Source organism: Pelodiscus sinensis, chromosome 24 (assembly GCF_052426305.1).
Source record: "Pelodiscus sinensis isolate ZL-2025 chromosome 24, ASM5242630v1, whole genome shotgun sequence".
Classification (NCBI taxonomy): Eukaryota; Metazoa; Chordata; order Testudines; family Trionychidae; genus Pelodiscus; species Pelodiscus sinensis.
Genome location: NC_143075.1, coordinates 10,868,219 through 10,880,232, shown reverse-complemented (window position 1 = coordinate 10,880,232; position 12,014 = coordinate 10,868,219). Strand labels below are relative to the sequence as shown.

Genomic DNA, 12,014 nt, shown 5'->3' with positions numbered 1-12,014 from the left:
GATTCCGTGCAGTTTCTGTGATGGCTGATGAGCGGCCAGGTGCTCTGCGTGGGTAGGTCTGGGTGTTTCTCTTGCTGCTTGGGGGGGATACTACCCTGCCCACCCCTTGGTGGCTAGGCAGCCCTCAGCCGCTGTGATTAGAAGCAGATGACCAGGTCTGGCTGGAGCCAACCACAGTTGTGTTGTGGCCAACTTGACTGCAGTTCAGCTGTGCAGCAAGAATTTTTAAAGGAACCCAAATTCTTGGTTGGCTAATCTCTCCACCCCCAACCTCTCTTCATGCAAGCTCTTGTCTTGTCGTGACTGTAGCCCTTAAAGGGAGCTTTCCAGCATCAGCCCTTGAGGAAGAGTCCTCTACAGATTCGTAGAGATGAAGGCCACAAGGTTGTATCGAAATGGCTCTGTCATAAGAGCCCAGAGAAACTCCCGTTACACAAGGCACCATTTAAAGCAGGCCTGGGCACAAGGGCTGGATGTCCCGTGGACTGTCTGGCCACTTTGTATTTATATCCTGCTCCCCATGCCACTGAGTTTCCAGGCAGTGGCTCAGGCAGCAGGATCCTATTTTAAATGGCTCCTGGTTGTGGTGCTGCCCCAGCAGGGGCCGGAGCTGCGAGCCGTTTGCTGTGGTGTGTTTGGTTGTGGGGTTTTTTGTGTCTCTTAAATTCAAAGCATCTGGCTCACCCAACCCTGGAAGTCGGCTAGTCCCCAGACTCCTCCCCTTCTGGGGGCAGAACTGACCCATGACATGTACCAAAATTCATTAAGTGGCTCCCCTGTGAAAAACAATTGCCCACCCTTGGTCTAAACTCACAGTAAGATGCTTCCTGCTCTACACAGCAGATAGTGTAAAATGACATGACAAAGGAAGGATCATTCTCTTTAGACAGACGAGGGAACGGGCTGACGGAGGGACTGACTCTCCCCAGGTGCCCCTTGGTACAAGCAGGAGGAAATCCAGGTTTCCTAAGTCCCAGTAGAATTGCCCCAACCACAAGCCCACCCTTTCTCTGCCTGTGTGGGTTTTGCTGCGGTTCTTAGGGAGCCGGCCTGTAGGGCCCCCTGGCAGAAGCGGCGTAGCTGTTAAATTCTTGGCTCCGTAAGGGAGGGCTGAGGAGGACACCCAAGGAAATTCCATCTGGATGTAGGAGCTCCAGCCACACCACATACTTGGACCAGAGGGTGGGTGGGGGTGTGTGTGTGTGTGTGTGTGTGTGTGTGTGTGTCCCCGATCCCTCCTGCCTCCTGCCTGTTTTCTAACCATTAGTCACAGTTGCCAGCTCTGTGCTGATAAGCAAATGAGATGACTTCCTTTTCTTCTCTCCGCCCCCCGTCCCGTCCAGCATACGCTGGGTGGTATTGGGTTTTAGTAAATAACTTCAGCTGTCACTTGAAACTTCAGTTGAAACTTCTCTGGCCAAACCTCTGAGGATGCTAGAGGCTGGGGCTCTATTGAACAGCAAACTCTCCTCTCCATCTCCCTTCCTGTGCCTTACAACCCTTCCTCCTTTCTGATCTGCCCTGCGGTTGGGGGACTAACGACTTTCTGTGTGTGCTCCTGAGATTGGCGCGCCTTGACCGCTATGGTGAGGTAGGAGGACCGCTCTCCGCGTATGTAGCTTCTGTCCGGCAACAAAGAAGCTTTTTGAGCCTGAGCAAAGCAAAAGGGAGACAATTGTATAAATGGTTTGTCATTCAGGTCCAAGAGCATCTTCCAAGGGTGCAAATGGGCCAGCATTTTGCAGGCTGTGCGCACTGTTGCAATGCAGATAACTTGATATTGACCAGGTGCAAGTTCTAATCTCATTGCAGGACAAGCTTCTGCAGTAGAAACTGTAACAAATGTTTGACTTTCTCTTGTGGGTGAAATTGAGCACACCTTTAATGGTATGATTAGCGCAGAAGGGGTGTTTGGTGCTGTTCTTCAGGGGCTCTCATCCTTTCCAGACGACTGCCCCCTGTTCAGGAATCTGATTTGTCTTGCGTGACCCAAAGTGTCACCTCACTTAAACTACTTGGTCACAAAACAAGAAATAAGACAAGTGTTACAGAGCACTTACTGAAAACGTGTTCCTTTTCCCACTCTTATCATATAATGATACATTAATTGGAGTATAAATATTGTACTTGCACTGAAATGATCACAGAGCAATATAAAGAAGCCATTATGTGAAATTGTAGTTTGTACGGACTTTGCTAGCGCTTTTTATGTAGCCTGTTGTAAAACTAAGCAAATATCTGAGGAGTGGCTGAATGCATGTGACTGAATCTTTCAAATACTCCTAAAATGTGTTGGAAAGAACCCAAGAGTCCTCACAGGTACAGTTCAGAAAAGTAATCTAGACCAGTGTTGCTCAACTTTTTTTTATAAAGTACCCCTCTTTTAAAATTATATATATGTACCCCCAGTACCTTTAGTTTTCAGACACATTTTTTTTTTCTACCATTGCAACACATTTGTTTAAACAACTTAATGGTAGCCAGGCAGGCGATGAAATTTGTGGGTGTAAAAAGTACAAAAATAATCAAGTGCTGTAAAACTTAAAACAAATTCAGTTTTCTCCAAATTTCAGGTGTTGACATACCCTGCAGACTTCTCTCGAATACCCCTAAGGGTACTCGTACCACTGGTTCAGAAACACTGGTTTAGACCCACCTCAGCTTAAGCTGTGAAAGCAGCTATGGGTGAGAAATTGAATGGAAAAGAGAAATGCTTTCCAGGCAGCTGAGGCTCAAGGATGTACTACACTCACTAAATGGGGGCGAGGGGGTGGGGGGGGGGGGACTGGGATATGGAATCTAAGTGATCCTGAAGCCACATTTGATTCTGTTCAGTGCAGCCAGATTGCTGTGAAACTGAGCTCTGCAGGCATATAGACCCTGGTCTTACAACATGCATGCTTGGATTTTACTCTAAAATTACTTGTCTGGGTGTGGACTGGATTATACCCCTCTCTGTAGAGTAAATCTTGACTGTGGCTACTTTTCTGTTTAAATAAACCTGCAGTTCATTCTGTTATAATAAGAACTTAAGGTTCTCACTAGCTTCACTCTCATTGGGGCATCTTCAGATCAATCTCTTGTGCCTTGCCAAAGCCACTTCATTCCCTCTCTCAGCTCCTACCTTGCTGCATTGGGTGATAGCAAAGCAGCTAAACAAGCAACTGTCTTCCCCATCCAAACTAGTTGTATAGCTGGCTGGTGACACTTAATGCCCCAACTTTCTGCCAGGCATGTACACAACTTAATTACTCTGGGAACAAGAACACCTGTAACATACAGGCTGCTAAATACCCCAATAATTAAATGAGATGCTGTGTAGTTCCACCTTAGCTAAAGGTTAACATGCAGTCCTATTGCACATATGAAATGTACTTTGTGTATAACTATTAAGAGAAACATTCAGATTGGAGACTTGACTAGTTTTATTTGACCAATAATTCTGAATATCAGTTTTTAAATTGCAAAATACTTGTGGATATCTAGCAAACAGGAAGGGAAGGGGAGGGGAAAGGAGTTATCAGCTTGATTATTCCCTCCACCTTTTTATAGGTGGTTGATATTTTTAAAGTGGCCTTAAATAATTTAGTGGCCCCAGTCCTGTAGGATTCTCTGGAAATCTCCCCTCTAATTTTCCTACTAACAGAGCATTATTGTATAAAATAGGGCCAAGCTACTTTAGACCCCCTTTTCTCCTTCATAGGGACCCTGTTTAGAGTTAAGCGAAGACTTATGGCCACATGAATATCTCACTCTGAAAGAAAGCTGCATTTAGCTTGCTTTCTCTTGTCTTTTTAGCTCCTGTCTGTCATGCACGATCAGCATACAAAACCTGTACTGTAGTCCACCAAGCAGTCTGTTGTTTTGGTGGTATGCAATGTACTAGTCCTGCCACAGCTCCTAAGCCCTGAAATTTAGTCTTAAAACAAATTTAATGTCCTCTTGTACCGAGCAGAGGAGAACCTGTAGACTCCATAGTTTACATATTGCCTCTACATGTCTGGGCTTTCTGGGTGATTCAGGAGGAAGGAAGCAGGTATCAGAATCCCAATATGAATCTTTGACCTCTTATTCTACTTGCAAAAGTTATCGGCAGACACCTGGGTCACTGTCCATGTATATGCCTCTGTAGCATAAATACCCAAGATAAACAGACACCTAAGCACCTCAAACAGGGCTGCTCTCAGAGAAAACAGGATGAGATCGGGAAAGGGGTATTAACTGGGGCAAGTCACCTTTACATTCTGTCTGAAGTCACAACACGGAGCCTGTCCAAAAAAGGAAACCAACCCAGTTCTCCCATATCTCCAGACGGACCCCGCCTTCCTCTCTTAGGTTGCTTTCCATCAAAACTTGTTTTTCTGTATATGGGAACACAGGCACGGATAAGGGTCTGGGCGCACAATTTCTGCTTCGTGTACTAACTGGATAAGTGGCTGGAGGAGGCAATGTTGTATTGTGTTATTACTCCCCCACACATTCTTAAAGCAGGGCCTTTTTCAAGAGAAACACTTTACCATAATATAATCCACCTCCAAATTTCTGGAGCCTTCTGCCCGCCTCCCATTGGGAGGGTGGCAGTGACTGTTGGATAGCTAAGGTGGAAACAGGTCCTTCTCCTGAGAACCCTGCGCTGGCTATCTGCTGGCTTCTGTCCATGGGCGTTCCTTAATGTGCATGCAGTCTGGGCATCTGAATAGCCTTTCCTCAGCCGTGGGGAGAATTTGCACTGGTAGCAAATAGGTCCAATCAGGCTCCCTGCTTAGTCCATGCTGTTGTCCAACCCATGCTATGAATTGGCCTGTTCTGTATGCGTTCACGGCAGCTGGTCCTATGGACTAAAGTCCTCCTCTCACTTGGCGCATAGAGACAACATGGGCTGCCCTGTTGGATCTCGGGCCTGACCAAGACTGGCCCCCTCTAAGGGGCAAGCATGACCAAGACCTCTATGGCCCATTGGGTCTTCTCCGTAGAAGCAGACAATAGGGTTGCCAGTTAGTGCCAACTCTTCATGGCTTCAGTGGTGTGAGGGGCTTGCCCATGGGGAGCTATTCTCTCTCCTTCCCCACCCCTTAATAAATTCGTGGCTTGGTGTGAACACTTAGTGGCCTCCCCACTTCACCCTCTGCACTTTCTCACACCCGTGACCATGCTCACTAGACACACCTGCTCAGGCTAGACCATTAGCTGCTGTACTTGGCTTCCGTGGCACTCTGGGGACTTACACCAGCTAAGAATCTGGCTTGAAGCCCAGACTTAACGAGTTGGGGGTTTGCAGAGGAACCACGGTAGAGGAAGGCACAGATGGGACACTTCAGCCACACGATCCATCTGACCGAGCTGTGCTCCCGGATCTTCATGCATCTACTGCCGCAGCCCAAGACTCCACCGCCATGGAGGTGGATGTGACCATGTCTTCACATCCGTGCTGAGCAGGCCTCCAGATCTAGTGAGATGCCACACAGGAGTGCCGCTCTGAGTGCAAGCCTGCGGTGGGAAGGAGACACTGATGTTCGCACCAGAGACTTGCTAAGCAGCTGACCCTGGTTTTGGGTAGGGATGTAAAATCTCATTTTAATGGGCTAACTGGTTAAGCATGTTTAACTGGTTAACCAATTTTAAAAGGGGGACACTGGAGTGGCTCCCATGTCTGCCTGCAGGCTGGAACGTGCCCCCTCTTCTTCCCCCTTGCACCTCCCCACCAGCCTTCCCGGCAGGCAGGGAACTGCTCTAGCCCACCAGTGAACCTTAGCCAATAAGCTCTCCCTTAACAGGTGAGGTTAAACCTTCACCACCCTAGTTACGGGTTAATGTGGCAGTGGGTGGAAACACAGACTCTAGATCTTGAAACGGTGATGTTGCTAACCATTACCTGAAGCAGTGGCTGTTCACACACCGGGTCCTGTGGGTCCCAAGATACTTTCTTCCAGGCAGGTGTCGCAAATAGGAGCCTCCCATTTGTGAGACGCGGGGAGAACGATCGAACACAATGCAGCCCTGTGCTATAGCTTCTTGTGGCAGCTGAGCACCCCAAGCCACTGTTCTAGTGGCTTGGGAGCAGGGGCAGGAATAATCTGCCGTCGCAGGCGTCTTCCTCTTCCCCGTTTGAATCCGGGGTGCGGAAAGCCCTTGCTGCACACAGCCGTGACATGCCTGCAGTGTAAACCAAACTCCCAGGTGCGATTTGATCGTGTGCTCCTCGAATGCAGAGCCAAAGGCCTTGCCAGCCGCTGTCCAAGACAGCACCCCTCCATCTCTAAACCATCCCTGGTGGGAACGGGTGGCATCTGACAGAGTGGGCAAAGCAAACACACGGGACGTGTGCTCAGAGCCAGTTTCCTGTGAACTGATAAAATGTGCAGTGTGACTCAAAGCGGTACCGTCAAAGCCCACCTCAAGGGCACTTCACCATGTCCTCAGGAAATTTAGAGACCGCTTGAGGAGAAGATGTCTGTCTGCAAATGCTGCACCTCCCCTAGCTACAGACAACACCTGAGATCATTAGGAAGGCTGTTGGCGGGTGTGTATCATGAGGCCGTAACAGCCAGACTTGTAGCATGCACACCCCAGCACGAATCCGTATCTGGGAAGGCAGAGATGCTTTAAAATGCAGGTGCGGGGTGGGTGGGACGGACTTTGCTATATTACACACAGGCCCCCACTGTAGAGCTTAGGGAATATGAATGCAGCAGTGGCTGTAATGTGTCCTTTCAAAGACCAGGGGTATGTAGCCGGGGAAAGCTGCTTTTCTGACATAATGGGAATCTGATCTCACCCCACCGTCATTAGCCTTCCTCCCTTTCTGGCCAAAGACTAGCTTAGCACTGTCCCTGTATCCCCTCTTGCACGCTGAAGCTGAGCGCTAAGCAGAGCAGTATTGATAGGCTGTTGCATTGGCCATAATGGCCCTGTTTACTGTGACGCTTGGGAGGAGGTAGGAAAATCAGGGAAGCTGGCATGCACCTAGTGCAGAAACCACACACGCAGATCTGTACTGTTGCGTGCTAGGGATGTTCAATATCAGTTAATTGAATAGTCGATTAATCCCTTAAATTCTTACCGGTTAGTCGACTAGTCGATAGTCCCCAGTCAGCCCCTGTCCAAGAGGAGGGGTCTGAACTCCCGGACCTTGCATGAGCCGTAACTGAGCAGGGCTGCCTGCCCACCTGGCTCCCAATACACTTGAAATGCAGACACACAGCGGGGGTAGGTCCAAGAGCCAGTGCGAGCTGGGAAGCTGGGACTGAGCTTGGCTGCTGGCCAGCCTGCTAAAAAAATTTACTGGCAAGGAGGGGGGGGGGGGGGAAATGCATGTGGTCTGTAGCATTAATCTATAAGCTTTTGCTTACCGGTTAGTCAACTGTACCGTTACATCCCTATTGCATGCCTGTGCTGCTAAACCTCGGGCTGTTTCTAGAGGGATTACACAAAAGGTTTCTCTAAGGTGCTCGCATGAGGAGTCCTGTGGCATGTTAATATCACCCCCTCCCCTGCCAGGCTGGTAGCTGCTTTGTGGCAGCCTTTCCATTTCCAGCTTTCCCTTGTCCCGGAAATAGGTGCCCAGCCGTCTCCTAGGACAGGCCATTCTCGCCACATTGCTGGAAGCAGCAGCCTTCTCCCTCTTTGTGGGCACAATAAACCCGACGTCGGGGCAGCCTCTCTGAGCTGGCCATGTGCAGAGGCTCACTAGTAACGCTCCATTGGGACCTTTCTCTGGGAGCTTCTGCTCAGACTCCTAGACATTTGGGTTCAAAAAACTGATGGTGACACTTTGTTCCTTGAGATACGACAACTACCGTTGGGTCCTGCTGTGTGAGGACCCCTGCGAAGCCGTACACGTGAGAGCACTGGAGCAATGGTCCTCAGATGCATGTAACGATTCCCCGGCCAATATGCAGGGATGTGCTGAATGGTACATGCATGTGGCAGTCTCATGACTTTCACATCCTCTGGGCACCTGGATCTGTGCGCACGTCTCAGTCTTTTATTTATTTTTGTGCATGTGGATCCAAAGCAGCCCTTGCATGTCCCGGTATCTTTCTGTGCCACGCAGTTTGCTGCGTTCCCAGAGCAGGCAGTCATCCTTCTGCTCCTCAAAGGACTTTTTTTAACGGCTTCCCTTCCTTGTCACTTCATGGCTTTTTATCTGGGGAGAGGGAAGGAAATGGGTGGGGGGGTCTACATCAGCACTGTGGCTTTGTGTGGGATGGATGGGCATGGGAGGTTGCCTCTGATATGCCACACACTCTGGATCAGGGGCTGTGCGCAGGGCAGGGTCTAGTAAAAGCAGGTGGAATTTGTTTTCTTGCAATAGCAAGAATTAATAAAATGGGGGAGGGCAGCAGGACAAGCCAGTGGTGCCTTTGTTTTCTGAAAGGGCCAAGCATTCGGCAGCACCAGTATGAATGAGAATTTTCAAATAGTGGTAGATCTAGTAGGGTAGCTGCTAGCACCTGCAGGCAGGGTCAGGACCAAAAGTGTTTTCCATCCCTGGGCAGAATAAATTTTATGTTCACCAAGCATGTGCAAATGTGCACCACCAGTGGAAACACATGGGCACTCTGCTACTCAGCCGGGCGGCATTTGAATCTCTCCTGGGTGGCCGCCCAAGCACTCAGCTTGCAGGGAATATAGCAGGGCCCCATTCTGCTATGTGCTGTACAAACATGTAGTGATACAATCCCCCCTCCAAAGAGCAGGCAAAAGTAATATTAATTATATTGCCATTTTATCGGTGGAGAGTCGAGGGGCAGAGGTGAAGTGACTTGCTCAAAGTTCCAGAGTCTGCAGCTGATCTGGGAACTTGAGTTCATATACTGCCTCTCAAAATAAAGGGTTGTGATCGTGACTGTCACTGCAAAGGTGCTCCCGGTGGTTCAGCACACAAGCCTTGTATCTCTTCTGGTGGGAGTTGAAATGAGTCCTTGTTGGGGTCACAAGTGAGAGGGGGACTTGGAGGAGAGTGAACTGTCTGCCCATGTCACAACCATCATACAACTAGCAGTCAACTGAAAAGTACAAGTGTAACCCACACACCTACTGGGAGTGGTGCACTGTCCCACCTAGAGGCACTGAGGTCACTTCCAGAGTGTGAGGTGGGCAATAATTTTTGATTGGGAGGGCACCCCAAGAATTTGGAAAGTGGTTGAGAGCTACACTCTTCCATGATACTAATGGCGGAGGTGTGGGGTCTGGGATAGAGGTTAGGTGGAGTGGGGTAAGGGATTGGGGTGCAGGAGGGAGTGTGGGGTCTGAGAGGGAATTTGGGTCAAGAGGGAGGTTGTGATCTGGGGCAGGGGATTTGGATTGTGACCTAGGAGGAGATTGTGATCTGGAGCAGAGGGTTGGAAAAGGGAGTGGCTGCAGTGCTGGAGGCAGACTCTGGCTGGGAGACTTACCAGCCAGCAGCTCAGCAGTTTCTTAGGCAGACAGTCAAGGAGCCTGCCCCACCCCCCACTCAAAGCACATGGCCGCAGCCTGTGAGTAACTAGGAGCCCTAGAGGGGAAGAGGCCATGGCAGCTCCCGTTGGCCACGTATTTCCTTCAGTTTTTGTTTGTTTGGGGTTTTTTGCTCAACTCCCCCCACCCCCTTTTTTTTGCTCAACAAAAAAAACCTTGATGTTCTGCATTTAAAAAAAAAAGTTTGATGTTCCGTGGTCTTAAAGTTTAAGGAACAGCGAATTAGGGCCTGGGTGCAGGGGGGAAGCGCACAAAGTTTCCTCTGCCCTGCAAGGAGCGCCTGGGCGCAGAATGGGGAGTGCGTGAAGTCTCCTCCCACTGCCAGGGGCATGGGCACCTCGGGGAAACCTCTGGGGGAGGCAGACTTCATGTGCTCCTCCACTCTCAGACCAATCATGGTCTGTGGATGAGGAAACAGGGAAGTATCCTGACCCCACCCCTTCTGGTGTGGTCCACGGCCACTGAAAAAATTTCTGAAATGGCTCTCGCTAAAAAATTATTGCCCACTCCTGGTCTAGCCCCTCCTTTTGTAATGGCATCTCCGCAGCCGGCCTTCACTGAAGATGTAGGTCTGCCCATGCAGATGTCTTTACAGTACCCTGCCTCAAATAAGGGCTTAATTTGGGTGGGTAAATAACTATTGTTTTGTTAATTATTAATGCTCCCTTTTAGGAAACACTTGTGTAGTTGTTGCATCTCAGTAGGCTTTTCTGCTGTAATTTCCTGCTTCAAGCCTGGATACAATAGTCACAACTTAATATGCAAAATTTTGCTTCAGAGTAGAAATATTGCTCCAGTTTCTCGGTAAACAGACTGGAAATTCTGCCCCCCCCCCCTTTTTTCCATATGGACGAAGGACCATTTTGAGGAATTTAAATAGACTGTTTCAGGACACAAAAGGTCCCGTTTTTTGAAGCCGAGATCTCAGCTCGCAGAAGTCCATTTTGCATCACCAGTTTTCATACAGAAATGGCAAAACGTTGCATTATTTGATGTGGAAATTCTAGGGTCTGGAATGACGACAGTACCTTGGCATTACAAAACCCTAACCGTTGCTAATTATAAGTTCCATCTATGCATTTTGTGTTGTCTAGCCCTGTGGTGACATGGTCCAGTCCTGACATGCGTCTCTCATCTTACTACACAAAGTAGGGCAGATAACACTCCAGTTTGACTTGAAATAAGATGGGTATGCTGCGGAAAAGGGCTGGTTTTTAAGGAGTGCTTGGGGGTGAGGGGCGGGGAAGACGTTTTGGTGCAGAACCAGAGGGATGCTGTTCCGTGCACAAGAGGAGGCAATGCAAATAGGGAAAAGGGACAGAATGGGTGACCATGATGGGAGCAAAGGGAATGAGAAGGCACCCTTGAGGGAATAGATACAGAAGTGAGTAGGGAAACTCAATTGGCAGACTGCCCAGATCCCAAGCTATTGTAAATCAGCAATTTACACCAGCTGAGCATCTGGCCCAGTATGCGTAAGCTGCATTTTTCTGCAGAAGGCGAGTGACCATTCTTGCTCCTGTGCAGAGTCTGTTACAGAGCACTGTTCAGCTTTATTTGTATACCTCCTGTCCCCCGCCTTCTATTTCTGCTTCATCAAACTGAGCAATGCAACCCGTTCCCCTTCTGGCTTTTTAGGGCGTCCACTTTATACATTCAGAGTTGAGTTGGAGTCCAGAGAGCTTGGCTCTGAGCCAATGACACAGGAAGGATTGACTTTTGGATTTAGAGGTAGGAGCCCATGAAAACCTAAGACGTAATCTATTGGCCTGCCTTAATCTTGAGGGAAAAGCAGATTTAAAAAAAAAATGTGACAGCACAAAGTGCAGCGACTTACCTTACAAGTGACGTTTTTTTATGTAAAAGTCTGTCTCAGAAACTGTGTCAATGAAGCCATTACCGGCCACTGTATTCTAACTTCACTGAATAGGAACGTGTGGGTGGTGAACAATTCTTTTTGAAATGGGTCCTATGTGACTATATCTCTGGAGGAACAACCTCTCTGTCAGCTGCCCACCGGCGTGCAGTGCGGCTTTATGCACCCTTCCTCACCCTGCCTTTGCTTCAGATTGGATCCCTAGTGGGTTGCGGAATTCCACAGCCAGCGGAGATGGATAGTCAGTCGCAATGAGGAATCAGTCCCTCTTCAGGGACACAAGGTGCAGGGCAAAGAGGGCCTGGCATGTCGCATTTCCTGCCCACACTGCACAAGACCTAGCGTGAAGATTGGGACCCAAGGTGGTGTGGCATGTCCTAGAGGCAGAAGGTGAAATGAGCTGGTGCTTGGCTGGCAAGAACCTGGCCTGCCGGGGCACGCAGATACAGGGGAAGGGGCAGGGCACTTCCAGCCTAGCTTCCCGCAGGCTGCTACACTAGAAGCCTGCAGTCTGGCAGGTTAAAGGGGCTGGCTGGGGGAAGTGAGGGGTGCCTGGAACTGCCCCAACCTAGAGTCCCCCTGCTCCCCTCTGCCATTTCGGGGGTGTGTGTGTGTGTGGGGGGGGGTTGCAACTGCCCGTACCCCTCACTAAGTGGGTCTTTTTCTTTTTTGCTGACTA

General features: G+C 49.3%; 1 protein-coding gene across 3 annotated transcripts in view; it reads left to right on the top strand.

Moving 5' to 3' along the window:
- LOC102443910 (tyrosine-protein phosphatase non-receptor type 11-like) overlaps positions 1 to 12,014 on the top strand; it is a 111,068-nt gene that overhangs the window by 28,937 nt on the left and 70,117 nt on the right. Inside the window, exon 1 of one of the 3 annotated variants that reach the window (XM_075906708.2) lies at positions 1,266 to 1,591. The exons of the other annotated variants lie outside the window; for them this stretch is intronic. Coding sequence (XP_075762823.2) covers positions 1,584 to 1,591 — 8 coding nt within the window. The 5' untranslated portion in view covers positions 1,266 to 1,583. Of the gene's footprint in view, positions 1 to 1,265; positions 1,592 to 12,014 lie in introns of those variants that run through there. 3 annotated transcript variants of the gene reach the window in all.